The sequence below is a fragment of the Pygocentrus nattereri genome, chromosome 3 (genome assembly GCF_015220715.1).
Source record: "Pygocentrus nattereri isolate fPygNat1 chromosome 3, fPygNat1.pri, whole genome shotgun sequence".
NCBI lineage: Eukaryota > Metazoa > Chordata > Actinopteri > Characiformes > Serrasalmidae > Pygocentrus > Pygocentrus nattereri.
In genome coordinates, this window is record NC_051213.1 from 15,709,139 (window position 1) to 15,731,265 (window position 22,127).

Consider the following 22,127-nt stretch of genomic DNA (forward strand, 5'->3'; position numbering starts at 1 on the left):
AAGACCAAATATTCACTCATTTTGAATTTGATGCCTGCAACACGTTCCAAAGAAGTTGGGACAGGGGCATGTTTACCACTGTGTTACATCACCTTTCCTTTTAACAACACTCAATAAGCGTTTGGGAACTGAGGACACTAATTGTTGAAGCTTTGTAGGTGGAATTTTTTGCCGTTCTTGCTTGATGTACAACTTCCATTGCTCAACAGTCCGGGGTCTCCGTTGTATTTTGCGCTTCATAATGCACCACACATTTTCAATGGGTGACAGGTCTGGACTGCAGGCAGACCAGTCTAGTACCCGCACTCTTTTACTATGAAGCCACGCTGTTGTAACACGTGCATAATGTGGCTTGGCATTGTCTTGCTGAAATAAGCAGGACGTCCCTGAAAAAGACGTTGCTTGGATGGCAGCATATGTTGCTCCAAAACCTGTATGTACCTTTCAGCAGTAATGGTGCCATCACAGATGTGCAAGTTACCCATGCCATGGGCACAAACACACCCCCATACCATCAGAGATGCTGGCTTTTGAACTTTGTGCTGATAACAATCCGGACAGTCCTTTTCCTTTTTGGCCTGGAGGACACGACGTCCATGATTTCCAAAAACAATTTGAAATGTGGACTCGTCAGACCACAGGACACTTTTCCACTTTGCGTCAGTCCATTTCAGATGAGCTCGATTTAGGTCCCTGGGCCCATGTGGTAATATCCATTACAGAATGATGTCGGTTTTTAATGCAGTGCCGCCTGAGGGATCGAAGGTCACAGGCATTCAATGTTGGTTTTCTTCCTTGCCGCTTACTTGCAGAGATTTCTCAAGATTCTCTGAATCTTTTGATGATATTATGGACTGTAGATGATGAAATCCCTAAATTCCTTGCAATTGCATGTTGAGAAACGTTGTTCTTAAACTGTTGGACTATTTGCTCACGCAGTTGTTCACAAAGTGGTGAACCTCGCCCCATCCTTGCTTGTGAATGACTGAGCCTTTCAGGGATGCTCCCTTTATACCCAATCATGACACTCACCTGTTTCCAATTAACCTGTTCACCTGTGGAATGTTCCAACCAGGCATTTTTTTGAGAATTCCTCAACTTTCCCAGTCTTTTGTTGCCCCTGTCCCAACTTCTTTGGAACGTGTTGCAGGCATCAAATTCAAAATGAGTGAATATTTGCAAAAAACATTAAAGTTTGTCTGTTTGAATATTAAATATCTTGTCTTTGTAGTGTATTCAATTGAATATGCAAATCATTGTATTCTGTTTTTATTTATGTTTTACACAACATCCCAAATTCATTGGAATTGGGGTTGTACAATCAGCAAAAATAATTCCAACAGGTAGTTATATAATAACTATTATAGGCTTAGGGCCTGCTGACTCTCCTGCAGAACTGTTTCTCAATTTGGTTTGCCCTGTTTGTATTCTGTCTCATGCTGTGTATTTCTGAACGTTACACAAATGTCCAGATTGGTTTCTGACTGAGAGCAAGCGCCTTGTGCAGTACTCTGTAGGTCATGCTTTCGTTTCTTGGCCTGAGAGTGCTGAAGAGCCTGGGAAAGCACTTCTAAATCATTTCACCTTCTAGCTCAGGAAACATCTGCTGGTTTAGTGTCTTTTATTGCTCAGATATATTCTAACACTTGTTGACACATCAAACTTTTCTATTGCATTATTGCATTTAATTATACAGCTTTTCTTGTACTATGCTTTTTTTTTTTTGCATGAGCCCGTGAACTCGTGGAGTGACGGTGCTGTGATAATGTTGAAGTCTGACCAGAAACTGGCTTAGTAGGCTACTGCCATTCCTGAAAGAGGCTTTATGCTCTCTTCCTCAATAATGCATTCTATCTTGCATAACAAGGGCTGTCACTATTGGTATTCTAATCATTTTAGGAGCAATAATGAGTAATCTGTTAGTTATTTTAGGTTAACCGAAGCCTTTAAGAGGACTTAGTTTTAAAAGTTTCCAAAAGTGTATATCAGGTTCTGTTTATTACTGTAAAATGTAAAATACAAGTAAAATTTGTATTACCAACATGCAAAATCCCAACTAGTCACTACTGATTCATTAATATGGAATATATTTATGGAAATCTTAAGCCTAAGCAGGAGAGCTGTGAGTGACTAGTTCTCTCTGCTGTTTCCTATGTAACTGAGTGGTGTATTTCTGAACAGGCTTTAAATAGAGATGCCTGTTTGAAGCAGGCCCTCTCTGCTATACCCCTGTGTTTACAGAGTCAAAAGGCCCCAGCACGTGGCCAACCAAAAACATTCTCTCACACACACACACACACACACACACACACACACACACGCTTTCTTATAACACCCATCCTTTATCTGCCATGTGGTTACTCACATGGTTACATACTAACACAATGTAACATATCGCTGTCGTTGGACCAAAACCTCTCCAAAATGGTAACATTACAGGAGAAGCAAAAAACCAATGGTACTTCTAATGTAAGTCAATGGAATGAGTTTTTCTCCAAGTAATTTTGGGCTGTTTCTTTTGGTTCATTTGTCATGAAATTTACATAGAATGTAAAGAGCAGCAGGTATTTTTAAATCCTGTCAAAAACTGAAAAACAACAAAAATGGAGATACAAGGTTTTATTCTGACAGCAATAAAATATACTAGATTATATGTGTAGATCCTTCAGCTTTTGCTTTATTGAATGTTTGTCTCTCCATTTCACAGATTACTCTCTGTCTTGTTTTTGACTGTTTCATTTGTTATTGGTAAATTATTGTCCTGGTAATACTTTAACCCTATAGCCAGAGGAAACCTTGCTCTGTAATATTTAAGTGATAATAAGCATGGTCATTCATGTGCAGTAGACGACAGGAAGTGCATGAGGTGATGTTGCTTCTGTTTCTATTGCAAGATAAAATAGATGAAAATTTGAATGATTGTGGGTGGAAACAGCAAAAGGCATAAATATTTGTTTCTTAGTCAAAAATAATTGATAGATCTATAATAAACTATAGAAAATAATTGATAGCAGCTTTAGTTATTATGAACCTTTGCCTTGAAGCCAACACAGCTGTTACTGCAGCTTTGTGATGAGCAGATGAGGCAGACTGTAGTATTGTTAAAAGATGAAGGTGGTGAAAAGTGACTGCTGATGCTGTAATGTTCTATGCTGTCTCTGTCAGTAGAGCCTGTTGTATCAGCCTGGGTCTGTTCTTTGTCCTTTATGGAAGAGTGTTTTCTTACTGTATAGATGTAGGCTACGTCCACTGGTGACTGATCATCACTCTGTACCACAGGGAGACATTGGGAGGCTGTGTGCCTGTGAGGAGAAGAGGGGTATTGTCATGACACAGCAGCATTGACGTGGGTGTCTCAGTGCTGCCCAGGGCGTCTCTCTCTCTCGCGCTCTCTCTCTCACACTCTCGCTCTCTCTCTCTTGCTCTCTCTCTCTCTCTCCTTCGCTCGCTCTCTCGCGCTCTCGCACTCGCGCTCTCTCTCCCTCTCTCTCCCTCTCCCCGCTGTTTCTCTCTCTCCATCTTTCTCTCTCTTCCACTGTTGCTCTCGCTGTCTTTGCCTCCTTTCCTCTGTTTCTCTCTCACTCTCGCTCACTCTTGCACTCTTGCTCTCGCACGCTCTCGCTCTCTTGCACTCTTGCTCTCTCTCCCTCTCCCCGCTGTTTCTCTCTCTGTCTTTCCCTCCTTCCCACTGTTGCTCTCTCGCTCGCACGCTCTCTCTCTCTCTTTCTCCCTCTCTCTCGCGCTCTCTCGCTCGCACGCTCTCTCTCTCTCTCTCTCTTTCTCCCTCTCTCTCGCGCTCTCCCTCTCCCCCACTGTTTCTCTCTCTGTCTTTCCCTCTTTTTCACTGTTTCTTTCTCGCTCTCTCACTCTCTCTTTCTCGCTCTCTTTCTCTCCCTCTCTCGCTTTCTTTGTCTTTCCCTCCTTTCTGCTGTTTCTCTCTCGCTCTTGTTCTCTTGCTCTTGTTCTCTCGCTCTCTTGTTCTCTTCACTCTCACTTGCTCTCTGACCAGGCATGGGGTTATGCATATGTCACATGTGTAGTTTGTATATGTATAGAAATGCTGAGTATATTCAGTGTTTCAAAGCCAAATTTGATTACTTATTTACATATTTTAAAATTGGGCTAAAATGTCAGTATTTGATTAATTCTACTGCATTTGTAACTGTACAAAAAAATAAATAAATAAACAAACAACTGTTGCATTTGTAATGTTAACTCCGGTAGATCCAGTCTCAGTTTCCACATTTTCTCTCTCTCTCTCTCTCTCTCTCTCTCTCTGTCTCTGTCTCTGTCTCTGTCTCTGTCTCTCACTCACTCTCTCACTCACTCACTCACTCACTCACTCACTCACTCACTCACTCACTCTCTCACTCACTCACTCACTCACTCACTCACTCACTCACTCACTCACTCACTCACTCACTCACTCACTCACTCACTCACTCACTGTGTGTGTGTGTGTGTGTGTGTGTGTGTGTGAGAGTGTGAATAGTTCCTCTGTAGCTGCTGTTGGCTTCTCATCACCCTTAGATAAACAAGCAGCAATGAGAATGAATGAATAGCCACAGCCACCTCAAATTGTCCTCAACTGAGAGTTACTCATCTTATACACTCTTTTTCGCTGTTCCTCTCTTGCTCTCTCTCGCTCTCTCTGTCTTTCCCTCCTTTCCACTGTTTCTCTCTCGTTCTCTCACTCTCTTACTCTTGCTCTCTCTCTCACTTGCTCACTGACCGGGCATGGGGTTATGCATATGTCACACATGTATTTTGTATATGGATACAAATGCTGAGTATATTCAGTGTTGATGCAGTCTGGTGAAAACTAGGGATGTACAATGCATGATGTATATACACTCACCAGCCACTTTATTAGGTACTAGTAAAAGGTTGGACCCCCTTTTGCCTTCAGAACTGCCTTAATTCTTCGTGGCATACTTTCAAGGAACCATTCCTCAGATATTCTGCTTGGTTATTTGAGTTACTGTTGGCTTTCTGTCATCTCAAACCAGTCTGCCCATTCTCTGACCTCTCACATCAACAAGGCAATTTCGTCCACACAACTGACCGCTCACTGGATATTTTCTCTTTTTCTGACCATTCTCTTTAAACCCTACAGATGGTTGTGCATGAAAATCCCAGTAGATCAGCAGTTTCTGAAATACTCAGACCAGCCCGTCTGGCACCAACAACCATACCACGTTCAAAGTCACTTAAATCACCTTTCTTCCCCATTCTGATGCTCGGTTTGCACTTCAGCAAGTTGTCTTGACCACCTCTACATGCATAAATGCATTGAGTTGCGGCCATGTGATTGGCTGATTAGCTATTTGTGTTAACAAGCAATTGAACACTGAACACTGAAGTGGCCAGTGAGTGTATATTATACAATACATATGTATTGTATAATGTATATTGAAATCATATCGTTACTGGCAGATATTTGCTTTAACAAAAATATCAGCATCGAACAGAAGTTTAAATTTGGCCAGTGTTTCAAAGCAAAATTTAATGATGATTACATATTTATTTTAAAATGGTTGGCTCTGGGCTAAAATGTCAGTATTTGATTGATTAATTCTGCTGCATACAGCTATTGTATTTTATTATATTAATAAAATTATCAGACAAGTTGATTTTTTTCTGCCAGCTCAGTGGCCTCTGAGAGGCTGTAAAAAGGTTCTCACTCACATTTAATAATTTATTTCACAATATTAAGTTCAAGATTTGATATTCTCTTGATATTTGAACAAAATTTGAATGAAGAAGAAATAAGACTATGTTGCAGAACTTACATCACTAGAGCTGGAAGGCTACCTGCAGTGAGCTGTTGATTATGGCACACTTTGGTCTTCAAGCAGTGCAGTTGCATTAGATGTTACAGTTTTGTGTTGCTGTATCATAGTCATGACACATTGTTACACTCCCTGTGTGTTGTGTAACATAGGTGTGATTCAGAAGCTGTGTAGTGTTGATTTTAGATTGCCTAGTGCTGGTTAGCATTGGTCATAACTGAGAGCAAAATGTATTGGGGGTGTTCAGGGATGCACACAGGCATGTGTAGCATAAAAGCAGAAGCCCCTCTACCACAGGTGTGGTATTTGGACACAGTAATATCTGAAGGACCTGAACAGTGAGAGCTCTGTTGGGACTGCCTTATGATTAGTTCTTATCAGCTTCTCACACCGGGAGCTCCAAGTGGAAGAACTTGTCTCTCAGACATAGTCAGTTGTTAAAAAACACACCGGAGACAAAGAATGTACAAGAGGGAAGGGGAGGAATGTGACCTTTTACTTAGAGATAACTCCATATAAAGGCTAGTTTACAAAGAGAAAACCTCATATCAGAAGTTGTCTCATCTTCACATGATGAACTGTGTAGCTTGTGGGTTTACAGATGCAGCCTTTTAGCAGCTGTGGGTGTGTGCTGTGCTACTCCTGGTTTCCTGTGTGTTACTTTCCCCGCCATTGCATGCTCTCTCAGCATTTCTGTTAACCCTGTGCAGACATATGAAGGTTTACATATTATTGGGTCATTTTTGGTCCATTAGCCATTTGCAGGTAAGATGAATGTTGCTCTATCAAAACTGCAAAAATGTCACACTATCACTTTTTATTTTCTAGTACTGATATCTGTATTGGTGCTGGAAAATAGTGATATTGTCATTTTTGCAGTTTTGATGGAGCAACATTAATCTTTTAAATGTCTGATGTGTTATCCTCCATTAATACCACATTTGTTGTACCGAACATAAATGAGATTGTTCTGGAAATGCAGCTGTGCTGGTTAAACAGATGTGTGCTGCAGGCATGACTGATGCCTGAACAGAAATCCAGTATCAGATTGGTCCTATCTCTACTCAGAACGTGTTTCAGACCTGTTTCATATTCTTAAACCGCATTTGTGCAATGCAGAGTTAAGTTCGCCTGAAATTCTGAGCCCATGTAACAGTTCAATACGTAGTGCAGGAACTGGATGGTGGCAACATGATTTACTTGTTTTGCTTAAGCACATTGGATTTGAAACTGTGACTTGGAGGTGAAAGTGCAAAATACCAGCTTTCATTTGCATCTACATGGATGAGTCATATCCTTTTTATAGATAGGTTCCCAGTTTTTTTGAGGAGAATACTAATCATGGTTATTTCGCATTTGATTTCCTGACTTAATAAATGATCATTCGTGTTATACTGGCATAATCGGAGTAAGTGCCAATAAAGCTTTTTAGGTGAGGCATGCATGCATGTTACATGTGTTATTTTAGGAACGATTCTAGACCTTGTTTTGTTGTTTATAATTGATCATTCTGCTAGAGGTTTTAGGTGTATTTAGAGCATTGCTGTAGTAGCTTATTTGTTCTTTGAAACCTAGGCAAAGAATTTTGGGTGCTGTTGGAGGTAAAAATGTATTTATTTGTGCTTTGAGATTTGATTCAGCTATTCTGAAGATGAGATTGAGAGATGATTTGTAAGCAAATGAGAGAAACTGAATGTTATTGCCAATTTTTGCAAATACATATGTAGTTTCTCCTCTCATTGTGGAGAAATCAGAACTTCTAGAGTTCTTTAAATTTATACTCTGCTGGCCTGGAGTTGTACGGTCCTTAACTTTGGCTTGTGGTGGTTTAGAGTGTTCTTCTGTCTGCACATGCTGTATGAAAGTTTATCTGTCTGTGGCCTCATTGTAGGATCCTCTCTTGCTTTTGTTATCGCGGGTACTCTAATTATGTCATCTCTGTCCCTGCCTGCAGCGGCTCTGAGCTGCACACACACTCTCATACACTCACATGCTCTGGTTCTCAGCTTGTTGCCATGCAACCTTTCTGTTCTAATGAGAAAGGAAGTTGGGCAGCGTAGTGTAAATGTTGAGTTGAGAGCAGAGTGGAACATGAATATTCCAGCAGTGCTGAAGTTTACACTGTAGCTAATCATGCAGCCATCACTTCCATTGATAACCACCTTCACTGTTCTTATTTTAAGGAATTGTATTTTACAATTCTTTAATCCCTTAAACGGCCAAGTCTGCCAGCAGGCTGAGGCTTCCATTCCTCAGTCCTGAAAAGAAAATATCCGTCACTTTGCATGTAGTTACTGAATAACAAGCTTTAACATGCAGTAAGCCTGGGAATTTAAGGGGTTAAAGTAATTTAGATTGGGAGTATTGGTGGGTACTATGTTGCGGGATATGTTAAGATTATCATGATAAATTACATGATGTACTTTTCTCAGTTCATTGTGGATATAGTCAGTCAACTTAGAACACTGAACACCTGCGATCATCATATAGACAAATTGATTTTTTCCTAATTATTTATTGCCAGGGTAGATGGTACTGATCTGGTACAGATATCTATTAGTGATGTACGGTGATATTAGAATCATGTACATATTGGCAGATAACTGCTTTAAAAATCACAAGTGGACAAATGTTTACATTTGACTGATATTTGATGATGTATTTAATGTACTTTGGAGGAGCAGAATATTTAGGAGGCTGGATTTCTATTCAGACATCTCTGCATTTTAATTGTTTTTCTGCAGCTGTAACCTTACAGAAATAAATAGTAACTTTCCTCCTGTGGTAGTAGAGTGTTTGGGTAGTATGAGGATTACAGCCTACTTGTAGATGCTCATCTTAACTGAATTATTCCAATTAAAAATGTCTCATTTAATTTAGAAAAAAGATTGGAGTAGGTTTGGCTTCAGCTGATACTTAAGGTTTCTGTCTTAGAAAAGAAAAAGTTGGGTTGTGTCATTGTTAATTACCAGTTGTTTGTCTTCTGTTCTTTATCACTTTGTATATAGATTTTTTTTTTAATTATTGCACTTTTATTATAGAAGTACAGTTTTTATGTATTTATTTATTTGTTTATTTACATATAACTAGCTCAATACATATGAGGTCATGTAAAAATATCTTCGCGTAATGTGTTATTGCATCATTGTTTTTGCCTTATTGCCCTCAACTGAATGTGACAGGGATGAGGGTGAGGGCTGTGGTTATGGATATATTTGGGGTTAAGATAAGCGTAAAATCAGGCATTAAATCACTGCCATACCATGGATCATGTGTGATTCTATGAGAAGTCTCCAGAGAGCTGTTCTGCCTTCCTTCTTCTCATGAATTATCTTACATCTCTCACCTAAATAATAGAGAAATAGGAGCAGCAACATGGTCTGTGTCTGCTTTAGGTAGGAGAAAGCTGGGATTTCTCCAGATTAAGATCAAGATTAAGTTGACATTTTGAAGTCCATTCAAAATTGTCTTTTTTCACCATCCAGTAATGATTGGTTGATATGAAGGAATACGTGATTATTCAGTTCACTCACCTAAGCTGCTGTGTGTCATACCCATACCCATTAAGTTACACTGTTTCCGATCATATGTAGTTCTGGTGTTCAGTTGTGTTCGTTGTGTGGTCTTGACAGGAAGAAGCCTGTATGTGAAACCTTTTATTCATACTTACAGCAAGAAGTTTGTTTCAGTCTGCTCACTCTGCTGAACTTGTAATGCTCAGTGATTCAGTATTGACTTGGACAAACGTCCCAAACTTTATTCTTTACAGTTAAATCTACCATGTAATAAAATATGACTTTATTACAGTGAAAAAACCTATGCATGTTGTTTTCTTTCTTGAAAGAAGCAGCTGAACAGAGGCTGTGTGTGTGATGTAGCTCTGTGACCGAGGCTCATTCTATTTTTCTCTTTTGCCTCATTTGTCACATTGTGTTTTACCGCTTTTCTCACGTGGACCTCTGGTTTACCCGATATTAATCAAGTGTTGCAAATATTTCTCTTTGGTGATGTGGCTATCGTGCTGTGTTGCTTGCAAATCTCTTCTCTGACACAGATTCCCTCATTCATGTGTCCGTTAGAATGATGCTGGTTACAGTGTGCATGAGTGTGTAAGTCAGTAAGTGAGTGTTTTGGAGTTCGTCAGTAGAAAGCAGGTTAGCATGTTTGCTTCCTCTCTGATGTAAAGCAGTGGTTTGAGGGGAAAAATCAAATTGACAGTTTATTGCCAGTGTCATTCACTGGAACTCTGAGTCTAATGTCGCTAACAACTTGCATTCCTCAGTCACAGAAACTATTTTCATATTTTTCTTTTAGAGGTGGTAAATATTATCTTTTTACAAAACAATTTACATCATATCAAATCAAAAGAAAAAGACCAAAACATTTGACCACATATTTGTGAAATTTTAGAAAGGATTAATGTTTTCAAATCCTTTGCAATTATAATACACTTCTCAGTGTATTTAACTTACCACTTACTTAATTTGTTGATGGTCAGCATCTCTGCAGGAAACTGGTAGATCAGCTGTTTCCAAATAATTCTTAAAGGTCTTTTTGTGAGGTACAGTAGTGTGGTAGAGCTCACCTTTAAAACAAACAAAAATTGTGGAAAAAAAAAGTGAAAAGGGGAAGCACAAATGTGGGGAAGCCTATAAAACCTCAAATGGACTGAATATACCTCAGAGCTGATTTCAGTCCATTCAAAAAATGTCTTTACCCTCAAACAACTTGGAGAATGAATTTGCAGAGGTGTGGCAGAAAGTCTTGTGGACTGATCAGACTAACTTTTTTACTTGAATACTAAGCAGTATGTGTAGCACATAATCAGCAACACCAGTTAACACTCTCCCCACTGTAAAATTTGTTGGTGGTAGTATCATGTTATGTGAATGCATGTTCTTGCTGCTCAAAAGCAGTCTGTTCAGGACTGATGGTCTTTCAGCAGAACAACAACGCAAAACACACTAGATGAGAAACATTGGAGTGTCTTAAATCAGGAAAACAAATTACTGACTGTAAAAATTTGCATCAAGCAAAGTAGCCACACTCTAACTAACCTGGATTAATTTGAGCAATGAACAAAAAAGTAATTCATTTCAAAGTAGTTGTTAAAAAAGGCAGCAAGAAGAGGTTCAATGAACTGCTTAACAAGAGGGATGGATATTTATGAATTGTCATTTCTCCTTTTTTGGTTTGGATTTTTTTTTTTTTTTTGCCTGGGGGGGGGGTGGTCTGTCATCTGTTTTTTTTTTTTTGTAGTTCTTCCTTTTTTGCTTTTATTCAAAATTAAGATTTCTAGTCAGACTGATCAGAACTTTGTTAGGCAGAGAAGATTGTGCTATAGTGTTTCTGTATCTGTTAATACCTTTGGTTTAGTCTAATCAAATCAAATCAAATTTATTTGTATAGCGCTTTTTACAACGGATGTTGTCACAAAGCATCTTTACAGGATTTCAGAAAAGACAAAGTTTCCACAGGACTGAAAGAATGTACAGACTGTACAGAAACCCCCCAGTGGGCAAGCCAGGGGCAACAGTGGCAAGGAAAAACTCCCTCAGAACTGAGGAAGAAACCTTGGGAGGAACCAGGCTCACCAGGGGGGACCCATCCTCCTCTGGTCAAACTACCTACAAGTGATTATACTACTAATATTATCAGCAGTAATATTGATATTAGGAATATCTAGGAGTCTATGAGAACATCAGGGTAGGGTGGGCAGCTCATCCAAGGTGGTTGGTGGTAGCTGAGGCATGGGCAGCTGGTCTGAAGCGGGTAGCAGGGGGGCTCGGCAGTCAGTCGTCCTTCAGTGTCCAGCCGGACATGTGGGCGGTTGTATACTCAGAAAAAAAGCAGGTACATGGGATTAGTTTTGTTCTATCCGTTTGTACATGAACAGGGAATGTAAACATTTACAGAGTGTGGCTAATGACCCCGGCAGATCTGACTATGACAGCTTAACTAAAAGGAGAGAACCGGAAGGACACACAGACACGGCAGCACTCTGAAACAGTTCGGCATCCCTCCACTCCACCGTCCACAAACTTGAGTGACCGCGTGCGAGCAGCGGGACGACAGCACCAGCGTCTCAGTTTACTATAATTCCCTGTGTCCATGGACCCCTGGATCTGCTGCCTTTATCTAGGGGGGAACATTACCTACCAAAAGCTAAACTGAACAAGTGTGTTTTCAGCCTAGTCTTAAAGATTGAGACTGTGTCTGAGTCCCGAACAGTTTCTGGAAGATCATTCCAGAGTTTGGGGGCTTTATAAGAAAAAGCTCTTCCCCCAGATGAAACCTTCTGAATTCTAGGAACTATTAATAAGCCAGCGCTCTGGGATCTGAGTGGTCGTGATGGCTCATAATGAGAAATAAGGTCTTGCAGGTATTCAGGGGCAAGACCATGTAGGGCTTTATAAGTCAGTAAAATGATTTTATAATCAATACGGAATTTAATAGGTAGCCAATGAAGTGATGATAGCACTGGACTGATATGTTCAAATTTTCTAGTTTTAGTGAGGACCCTAGCTGCGGCGTTTTGGACTAGTTGGAGTTTGTTTAAATTCCTGCTCGTACATCCTGACAGTAGCGCATTACAGTAGTCTAGCCTAGAAGTAATAAAGGCATGTACTAGTGTTTCTGCATCACGCAGGGACAGGGCATTTCTGATCTTGGCAATGTTGCGAAGATGTAGAAAAGCTGTCCTAGTGATGCTGCCTATGTGTTGATCGAATGATAAATCTGAATCTATTATAACGCCGAGATTTTTTGCTGCTAGTCCAGGTGCGGCTGGAAAGTCGGCGATATTTAAGATTAAATCTGGTGATTTACTTCTTGCTAATTTTGGACCCAGAAGGAGAACCTCTGTTTTGTTACTGTTTAATAGGAGGAAGTTGCGTGACATCCAGCCTTTCACGTCTTTTACACAGTCCTCCATTTTCTTTAACCTGTGTTGGTCATCAGGCTTGGCTGATATGTACAGTTGAGTATCGTCTGCATAACAATGAAAGTTTACGCCATGATTACTTATAACTGTGCCTAACGGTAACATGTATAGTGTAAATAGTAATGGTCCTAATATAGACCCCTGCGGAATTCCAAATCTCACTTTTGAATAAGTGGAAGATAAATTGTTTACCCTAACGAACTGATAACGTTCTGATAGGTAAGATCCGAACCATGATAGGGCCGTCCCTGTGACTCCAACCATGTTTTCTAACCTTTCTAGGAGAATATTGTGGTCTATTGTATCAAAAGCCGCGCTAAGGTCAAGTAGCACTAAGAGAGATATGTAACCTTGATCAGAGGCAAGAAGAAGATCATTAGTTATCTTAACTAGAGCCGTCTCAGTGCTATGGTGTGGCCTGAATCCAGACTGAAATTTTTCATATATATGGTTCTTGTGTAGATATGAACTAAGTTGTTGGGCCACAGCTTTTTCTAAGATCTTAGATATAAACGGTAAGTTAGAAACAGGCCTGTAATTGGACAAAACGGTGACATCAAGATTTGGTTTCTTGATCAGAGGTTTGATAACAGCAAGTTTAAAAGCTTTGGGTACATGGCCCAGACTAAGGGATGAGTTTACAATAGTTGAGATAGGGTTTATAATAACTGGCCGTACTTCTTTGAGTAATTTTGATGGTCTAGTGAAGTCTAGTGAACACTACATTAATAACCTTAGTTCTGTGTCTTTGCCCTGGAACGTGACGGGATTCATTTGAGTAAATGGCAGAAAATGGTTGGCAATTACAGGCTCATCGGCTGCATAACAGGATATGTGGATGGGTTGTAGGAAGCGTGCAGGATGAACTTCAGGCCAGCCGGCAGCCATCAGTCAGAGAGAGAGGAACAAGACTGAGAAAAAGCTGACTGTTTTTATTCCAGCCCCTATACACATGCCCATACACATGCTGATAGAAGATTATGTAACAAGCTTTTTACTGGTATACTGACACACCAGCAGCACTATTTTTACTCGCCACTTTGCTTTAATCACACATTGATTTTGTCGGTAAGTGGAAATACTGAAGCTCATACAGTATTTATTAAAGGACTGGTTTCATGACAAATCAAGCAATTTTTTTGATTTACGCCAGATGTAGTCGATCAGCCGTGCCTGGTGTCCAAATTTTGCTTCTTTAGTCTAGTGCTGTAGCTGTGAGGCTAACATTGTTTATAAACCATGTTCTCTGAAGTGGTCGCTCACAGCATTTCGTTATATGAAGTTTTGTAAAATGTTATATTTTACAGTGTCATACTGTGTCGTAAGCCACACAGCTGATCTGCGCAAAGTGGGTTGAGAGACATTTTGGGGATGTACTTGCAGAAAAGATAGGTGATCTCTAGTGTATGTTAGCAACATTTAAATTGTAGCTCCAGCACTAAACTAAAGAAGCATAATTTGGACATGAAGCATGCTTTGGCTGATTTGACTACATCTGGGGTAAGTGGACAGTTGCATAAATTAGATTTTTTTTCCTTTAAAACAGAGGCAATTTTAACTTTCTAATGTTTATTAATTAGATTTTTTTGTTACTTTATTGAAATTGTTACACCCTTAACCCAGTCTGCCCTTATAGTGGTTCATCACAATTTAATTCACTTTGCTTCTCTCTGTCTCTCTGTGTCTCTATCTCTGTCAGTGGTGGGTAGATAGGCGGTATGACTGAGGAGAGATGTCCTCAGTTGGTGGATTATTTCGTGGTGGCGGGGCTGGCGGGTGACTCTGCTCCAGATGAAGAGTGTCAGCAGAGAGGTGGGCGTGCAGTGGAGCCCGTCACTGACCTGGCCGTCATCGCCCGTGGCCTCGGCGAGGAGGTGCCCGAAGGCTTCACATGCATCGAGAAGACACAGGGTGGCCACTCGGCCGAACTCAGTGCTGGCCTCATCAACAACCCACACATGTACTTGTGCTACCGCAGAGGCTACGATAAACCACCCATTCTAGAGCTAGGGTAGGAGACAGAAGGCCCTTCACTCAGATGCTCCCACACACAGGCATCTCACAATATCAATATAGGGAAAAGCTTTTGAACAGTTTTTTCCTATTAGCATATCTGCATTTTCAAACAAATACTATTGTTATCCTAATGAGAAAAAAAGTTTGTCTTATGATGACACCGCAAAGCATGAAGGAGCTTTAACATTGAGTTCATTTGATTTCATCGACAACAACAATATATGGCTTTGTTTGGATGTTTCCATGTGAAATGAGCTATCAGCTGTTTGTCTAGACATTCTCTGTAGTTCTCAGTTGGACATTCAGTAAAAAAAAGGGATTTGAAAATCTAAAAACAAAAACAAACCACCCCAAACTGCCCATGCCTTATTTTGTATGCCCTATTAAGAAAATGGGATACAAAGATGAGTTCAGATACCAACATACTCAAATGACATCCAAAAACTTTGCAATTGTTGCGTATAGACATTGTAATTGCAATGTTGCAATTGGTTGAATAGCAATGCCCCTAAATTTGCTTCATTTGAAAGAAGGGAATGCACTATGATATCTGCATTCATATTGGTATATCGTATTGGTACCAGCAGATAATTGCTTAAAAAATTAAGAGCATCAAACAGATTATTAGATTTGACTGAAACTGATAACTGATATTTAATCCAAGTGCATCTAGTCCCAACTTCTACACTTCAAACATGTTGATGTATTGGCATTCTCAAACCAGTGCATTCCTATTTAAAAGCCCTCTTAAACACATGGTTTAATAATCTTCATTTAAATCTTACATTATGAGATTGATTATGAGAAGTGTATAGAGTTCTGTAATAAAAGTGCTCCCCTGTCCTGTGCTGCAGTGTTCTGTATGAGGGTAAAGAGCTGGTGAAGCAGGGTTGGCTGGTGATGGAGACGACACCGTACAGCCGCTCGGCCAGCCTGAGCTCAGGAGGACCCACCACCCACCGGACCTTCCTCATGTACCGTCGAGCCCCCGACTCGCAGGCCCTCAATACACTGGGCGTCACCGACATCTCTCTGCTGATGCCCAGCAAGGGCGAGGTGGCCCCACACACCTTCTGCAGAGTGGATAAGAACCTCAACACCAGCATGGTACTGCTCATTCACTCATTCACTTTTGCTCACTCACTCACTTACTTTGTTACCCGTTTTCCCAAACGGGTCTTTTTTTTCATTCTTACTTGCTGTTATGTTTGATTGCTTGCATTTTATCTTTCTTTGCTTTGTTTTCCCATTTCTCATTTTCTCTTTGCTTTAATTACATACTTTCACTTTTTCTTCTGCTCTCCCTGTCTTGTTTTTAAATTGTTCTTCTTTCTTTCTTTCTTTCTTTCTTTCTTTCTTTCTTTCTTTCTTTCTTTCTTTATGTCTGTCTCTTTTTCTTTCTCATGTTTTCTTCTGCTCTTCTTTTCTAGTTACCTCTCTGAACCTCTTCCTGCTTTTGTTTTTCTGTGGTTTAGTCTTTCTTGTATTTGTTTGTTTTCATTTGGAAAACAGTTGACAGTGAAAGGTGTGTCTGTGTTTTTTAGTGGGGCCCGGCGCTGTACCTCTGCTATAAGCGTGCTGTAGCCAAAGCCAACGCCCTGGTGTATGAAGCAGGTGAGTGAAACTTCCTCTTCCTCCTTGCCTGCTGTGGTCATGGTTTTAACCAAAATACTCGTGAGCTCAGGTGGACAGAGGTGAAAAATACGGAAATAAGACTAGATAACAGCCCTGGAACTGTTTGCATTTCATTTGACCTGTATTTTCCATGGAAGTCTTCTGAGGCCAGTTGAACTCTCTTTGGCAGGTATTGACAGTATATTATCACGTGGATGCTTTGTTGAGCTGTGTGGTTGTGCGTTGGATTCTCAGGTTTGATCAGCCGCTATCCTGAGGAGGATCTGGAGTCGTTTCCTTTGCCAGACTCTGTCCCGGTCTTCTGCCTACCTATGGGCGTCACGGTGGAGAGTTGGCCACTTAACACCAAGTACCAGCTGCCTGTCTTTTCCACTTTTGTTCTCACAAGTGCTTCTGGAGACAAGGTCAGCCTGCATTGACAATTAATCTCTCACACACTGTTACACCTTCTCTACCTAGAACTGAAAAGAAAAGTTTCTCTCTGTTTCACCTTTCCCCACACTCTTCTCTTATGTGGTTCTCTCTTAACTGTTATTTGATTTATCAGCTGAACCATTGTGCTACCTGCCATCTCTTCTCATTTTGCACTTGTCAGCACCGTATTAGAGAGCAAACAAACAATGGAACAGTTTCTTCATTTCTGGTCCAATGAATCAATAGAAGCAATCTGGCCCAATGCTTCCTGTCTTGCAGTCTGTCTACACGAGTCATATGAACGTTATGTAGCACTTTTGTTTTTAAGTCATGTTTTCATTCAACAGAGCAGGCAATAATAAAGCCTGGGTGTGTCTAGCTTAATTTGTATATAATTATCAACTATTAATTAATTGGTTTATTATGTGGGGGCAGTTTAATTACAATCCAGTTATGTATAGATCTCTTTTGTCCTTTCAATACATGAAATAGCAGTAACTTTTGTGTTCACTCTGTTTTCAGGTTTTGTTTGAAGATCTGTATAATTAAGTGTGGCAGATATGCAAAAATGGAGCCATAAGAAGGGGGCAAATACTTTTTCATGGCACCGTATATCAGGATAGCATGACGTAGAACATGACATAGACATACTTCTGAAATCTTGTTCTTATTCTTATTCTACAGAAATGTTGCACTACCTTATTTGCCCTCATCTGGTCTTCTGTGCTTTGAGCTGATGTGATTTGATCACATCTGATCTGCTGTGTGTTTTTACTCTCTTTCAGGTGTATGGAGCTGCTATACAGTTTTATGAGGCATACCCACGGGAGGCTCTGTCTGAGAGGCAGCAGGTACGACTGGGATTGGTCAGCGTAGTTGACCGTCGGCCCATCACTAACCGTACAGTACAGGTGAAGAAGAGCGTGTGTGTGCTTTCACACTGGCCTTTCTTCACGGTCTTCCAGAAGTTCCTCACATTCGTTTATCGGTACTCCATCTCTGGACCTCATGTGCTGCCTATTGAAAAGTAAGTGGTACTTATTCAGAGTGTGTTGACTTGGGTATGTGTGCGTAGCTGGTCACATTTAAAGCTGCCTTTTTGAGACCTCAGCTGGGATAATACATCACTAGATGATTCTCACATTGATTCCCAAAACTGGCTATAATGTTTAGCTGTTGAGGCTTCTGTGTCATTTTTTTCTGTGTATATGTTTTCTCGTTTTTTTTTTTTCCAAATGATTTAAAAAAAATTAACTTGTACCTGACAATAAATAACATGAAATGCAATAAATAAATTGTGGCCTCTAACTTTTTCAGAGTAATGTAAGTAGTTATCACACGTGGCAGTCTACACACTGGGAGATACATCATCAGCTGGTTTTACAAAAGTCTTACAAAAGAGGCCTAACAAAAGTTTATATTGCTCTCTTTGCAGGCATATATCCAGCTTCATGCACAACGTGCCCTTCCCTTCCCCTCAGCGCCCACGCATACTGGTGCAGGTGAGACCAGTGCGCTTCTTCCTTCATTAGGATTTAAACTGGAACTCTATATATATAATATATACGTACACTATATAATTAATCAACATGTAAACCAGTATGTTATCTATGGTGCACTCTTTTATTTTATTGTGTTTCTGGAGTTATAAATGTGTGTGGACATCACTAACTACTCCACTTCCTCCACAGGAGTCACTGCTTAAAGGCCACAAAGTCAAGTAACAGTGTAAAAGAGGGTTCTACAAGGGCTCTAGTGTGAGATAATCATCAGAAAACTGCCACAATTGCCATAATCACTATAACTGATCCTAATACATTTGGCTCCAATCACAAAATCACCTGTCTGTTCCATTCAGTTTAGTCGAAATTAATTATTCGCTTCTCTAATTCATGAGTAAGTAATTAGTTAAAGCCTGGTGAAGGTGGGCGTCTTTTTGATTAGGTGGGGCAGCTGAGCTGGTGGTGGGTCAGGCTGAGCTTTTTAAATGTTTTCTTCTTTTGACAGCTGTCTCCATACGACAACCTTCTGCTGTGCCAGCCAGTGTCCTCACCCCTACCCCTGAGGTAAACCTGGCTCTGTTTCAGCCTTGCGTGTCTGTGCTTCATGTTCAGACTGAAAAGTTTTGGGCGCTGGTCCATAGATGTTTATCAGAGCTCTGTCTCTGCGTACTGCTTTGCTAGAGCTGTGTGAACAGTGACCATCTGGATGAGAATTCTGGAACTTGAGTTGAGAAGTTGAGTTCACTGAACATGACAAGTCCCAGGACTGGTAGGCAACTGGACTGGACTTAGAATTGGACAAAGAATTGACCCCAAGTGATGTTGACTGGATTTGTGTAGTCTGATTGTAGGCCTGGACTGCCCATGATGCTTTCTTTCATGAGTGGCTCATAAATTATCCTTTAAAATCTTTTAATTACATAGTAGGTAAAGGTTCTTTAATTGTATTTGTTGACCTGATATCCTAAGGTGATGAGATGAAATGATAAGGTATGCAAACTGGTTAGGAATTTGCAGTGAGTGTCAAAGTATGTTGAAACTAGATATATAAACCTGTTAAAATGTATGAAAAGCTAAAACTGGAAAATGCATTCAGTCTTTAAAAAGCCTTCCTTGTATTTATTGGCAAAATGGAAAATGCAAAATTATGCCACGAAAAGTAAACAGTAGACACTAAATTGATGATAAATAGGAGTCTTTTGCTGGTAATTGATATGAATTTGTTCTGATATTGTGCAAGTTATCATACTCCTGTTCTCTGTAGGCTATACAAACACATCACTGACTAATTAATTGTTAACATGCATACTTTGTGCAACATGGAAATATTATAAAATAGATTTTCCGACTGGCAAAGAATTAGTCCAAAAGAAGGGTGCCAGCATGCCAAGTTGGCAACATATTGGCTTCCATCCAAATGTTAAAAATGCAGTTATCATTGTAAATTATTATATCGAAAGCTTTATCGACTGGCTATTACATTACCTTTAGTGAAAATGTACGGTATGGAGTAAAGCTCTAAAATGCTCGCATGTAATACTTTCGTAACTGATTTGACAATGATATTCTTTTTCATGATAGTTCAGCAGATGATAATCATTTGACTAGGCTTACATTATTATCTAAGCTTTAAAGATAGTAGCAATCTCATGATAAAGCAATAAATACCTTAAGCTGTTATAGTGTTAAGTAAAATGCCCTGTGTTTGTTGTTTGGCTGCAGTGGTGCCAGCTTTGTGAAGCTGCTGCAGAATCTGGGCGCAGAGAATGCATGCGCTCTTCTGCTGGCTGTACTCACCGAGCACAAGCTGCTGCTGCACTCCCTGAGGCCGGATGTGCTCACATCAGTCAGCGAGGCCCTGGTGTCGGTCAGAAACTTTCCTTCCCTACCCTATTCCTCATTCTTTCTCTCTGTTCAGTCTGAGTACCACAGTTAAAACATAACTAGTGCTACTTAATATGTGCTGCCAGTAGTTTAGTTTTGGCTGATTTGATACCTGCCAATGCCAACAGCTCTTCCTTCAGTGTCTGTTTCTTTACCTCTCTCACCCCCTTCCTCTTTCACCCCCTCTTTCAGATGACGTTTCCGCTGCGTTGGCACTGTCCGTACATCCCGCTGTGTCCTCTGCGGTTGGCGGATGTGCTGTGTGCCCCCATGCCCTTCATTGTGGGTGTTCACTCCAGCTACTTTGACCTGTATGACCCCCCCTCAGATGTGGTGTGTGTGGACCTTGACACCAACACCATTTTCCAGTGAGTTTTACTGCCTGTTGTTGCCCTGGCAACTGATGACACAAACAGCCCAATGTGCTCAGTGCTGCAGGTGTTTGCTGACTGTGGCACAATGACACAGAAGCAGGGCCACTGCAGTTGCAAGCAAAATGCAATTATCACAGCAACAGTTCAGTTTAGCAAATGTGGACAACTTGTGAAAGAACTTCCAATCATAATCAAATAACACAAACATGGCCATCTTTAGATCGGAAGATAAGAAGCCCTTGTCATGGAGATCTCTACCCAGGAAACATGGGAAAATTCTGCTCAACTCCCTCAGCAACCTGCACAAAACTCTGGAAAAAAGTGAGTAAGAAAGGAAAGCTGTAGCGCAAATCGGTATGAATTACACCAGATTGCAAATCTGAGAGAAGAGAACAGGGTGGACCACTCACATGTCAGGTGGCTTTAAACTTTTACTTCACAGTCTGTACCCCTGGTCAAGAGGAGGCAACTCTGGAGTTCTTGCTGACAGATTATGATTTGATCTATGGGCGTCAGAAGCAGCTGGAGCTGGAGATCCAGGAGGCCTTCCTGCGCTTCATGAGCTGCCTGCTGAAAGGCTACCGCTCCTTCCTCCTGCCTATTACTCAGGCTCCCTCTGACAGAACCACCGACTGCAGCTCCCTCTTTAACCTGCAAGGTACCCTCCAGAGCTGGTTTTCCCTTCCCAATTGTGTATCAGTGTCAGCCTGTTAAAACGTTAAGTTTGGCAAGAAAATCAAATTAAAATAAAACCCTATTTTAGTTTTTCATGATTAAAAATATTTTTTTATTATTTTGATTGAGTTTCTGGAATGAGTAGAGCAAGTGATGTATCAATCATTAGCCAGTTACAATATGCAAACACTTGCATTATTCTGTTGTTAACTGCTAGCCTGCTTTAACCTGGGTGATTATTCTCAATCGTTTGTGTGTAAAATGTGTGAAGCAGTAATGGATATGGGCTCCTTTAAAGCTCTGCTGGTCATTCTAACATAGTTTTAAGAATAAATGGTCCTACACACTGCAGTTGACGTACCCTAAAACTGCTCATTTACAAACTTTTAATCCTGAAGCTTGACGCACAGACTGCTAGTCACATCAACGCAAGCAAGAGTCTAGCCTAGCTAGTAGCTAACAGAAAGGCAAAGAGAAAGAACTAAGACGAACGTGTATTACTTGGAGACAAATTGACTTATTTGCATTTATAAGCACTCCAACTGGTTTCCTGATACATTTGATCTACACTGAAAACTGTCAAACTTGAGAAGAGTAAAAAACAAAACTCCAAAGCTGATGTCAGCTTCTCATTCAAATAGTTTTGTTCTACCTGAAACGGTGCAGCTGTTGCATTCTGGCAAAATTCAAACAGGAATTGGGCGAATAAGACGCTGACTTCAGCCTTGTAAAAAGTCTAACAATATTATATTTTGAACCTAAACTAGGGCATTAGTACATACTAAGACATATTTACAGCCAAGATGGTAAGAGGAACATGAAATGCATAAAATGTTGTGGCTCTCAAGGTGGTTAGATTTATGTTGAATGGATAAAATGGCTCTTCTTAATG

At 40.4% G+C, this 22,127-nt stretch overlaps 1 protein-coding gene across 2 annotated transcripts in view; it reads left to right on the top strand.

The window, feature by feature from the left end:
* LOC108436549 (DENN domain-containing protein 4B) overlaps window positions 1-22,127 on the top strand; it is a 44,334-nt gene that overhangs the window by 7,304 nt on the left and 14,903 nt on the right. Inside the window, exons 1-12 of one of the 2 annotated variants that reach the window (XM_017713090.2) lie at window positions 2,379-2,469; window positions 14,435-14,746; window positions 15,606-15,858; window positions 16,296-16,365; window positions 16,621-16,790; window positions 17,586-17,827; window positions 18,236-18,302; window positions 18,808-18,866; window positions 20,025-20,169; window positions 20,379-20,554; window positions 20,781-20,881; window positions 21,003-21,218. In XM_017713090.2, the coding sequence (XP_017568579.1) occupies window positions 14,454-14,746; window positions 15,606-15,858; window positions 16,296-16,365; window positions 16,621-16,790; window positions 17,586-17,827; window positions 18,236-18,302; window positions 18,808-18,866; window positions 20,025-20,169; window positions 20,379-20,554; window positions 20,781-20,881; window positions 21,003-21,218 (1,792 nt within the window). In that variant the 5' untranslated portion in view covers window positions 2,379-2,469; window positions 14,435-14,453. Of the gene's footprint in view, window positions 1-2,378; window positions 2,470-14,434; window positions 14,747-15,605; window positions 15,859-16,295; window positions 16,366-16,620; window positions 16,791-17,585; window positions 17,828-18,235; window positions 18,303-18,807; window positions 18,867-20,024; window positions 20,170-20,378; window positions 20,555-20,780; window positions 20,882-21,002; window positions 21,219-22,127 lie in introns of those variants that run through there. The other variant, XM_017713089.2, reaches the window with a different exon arrangement.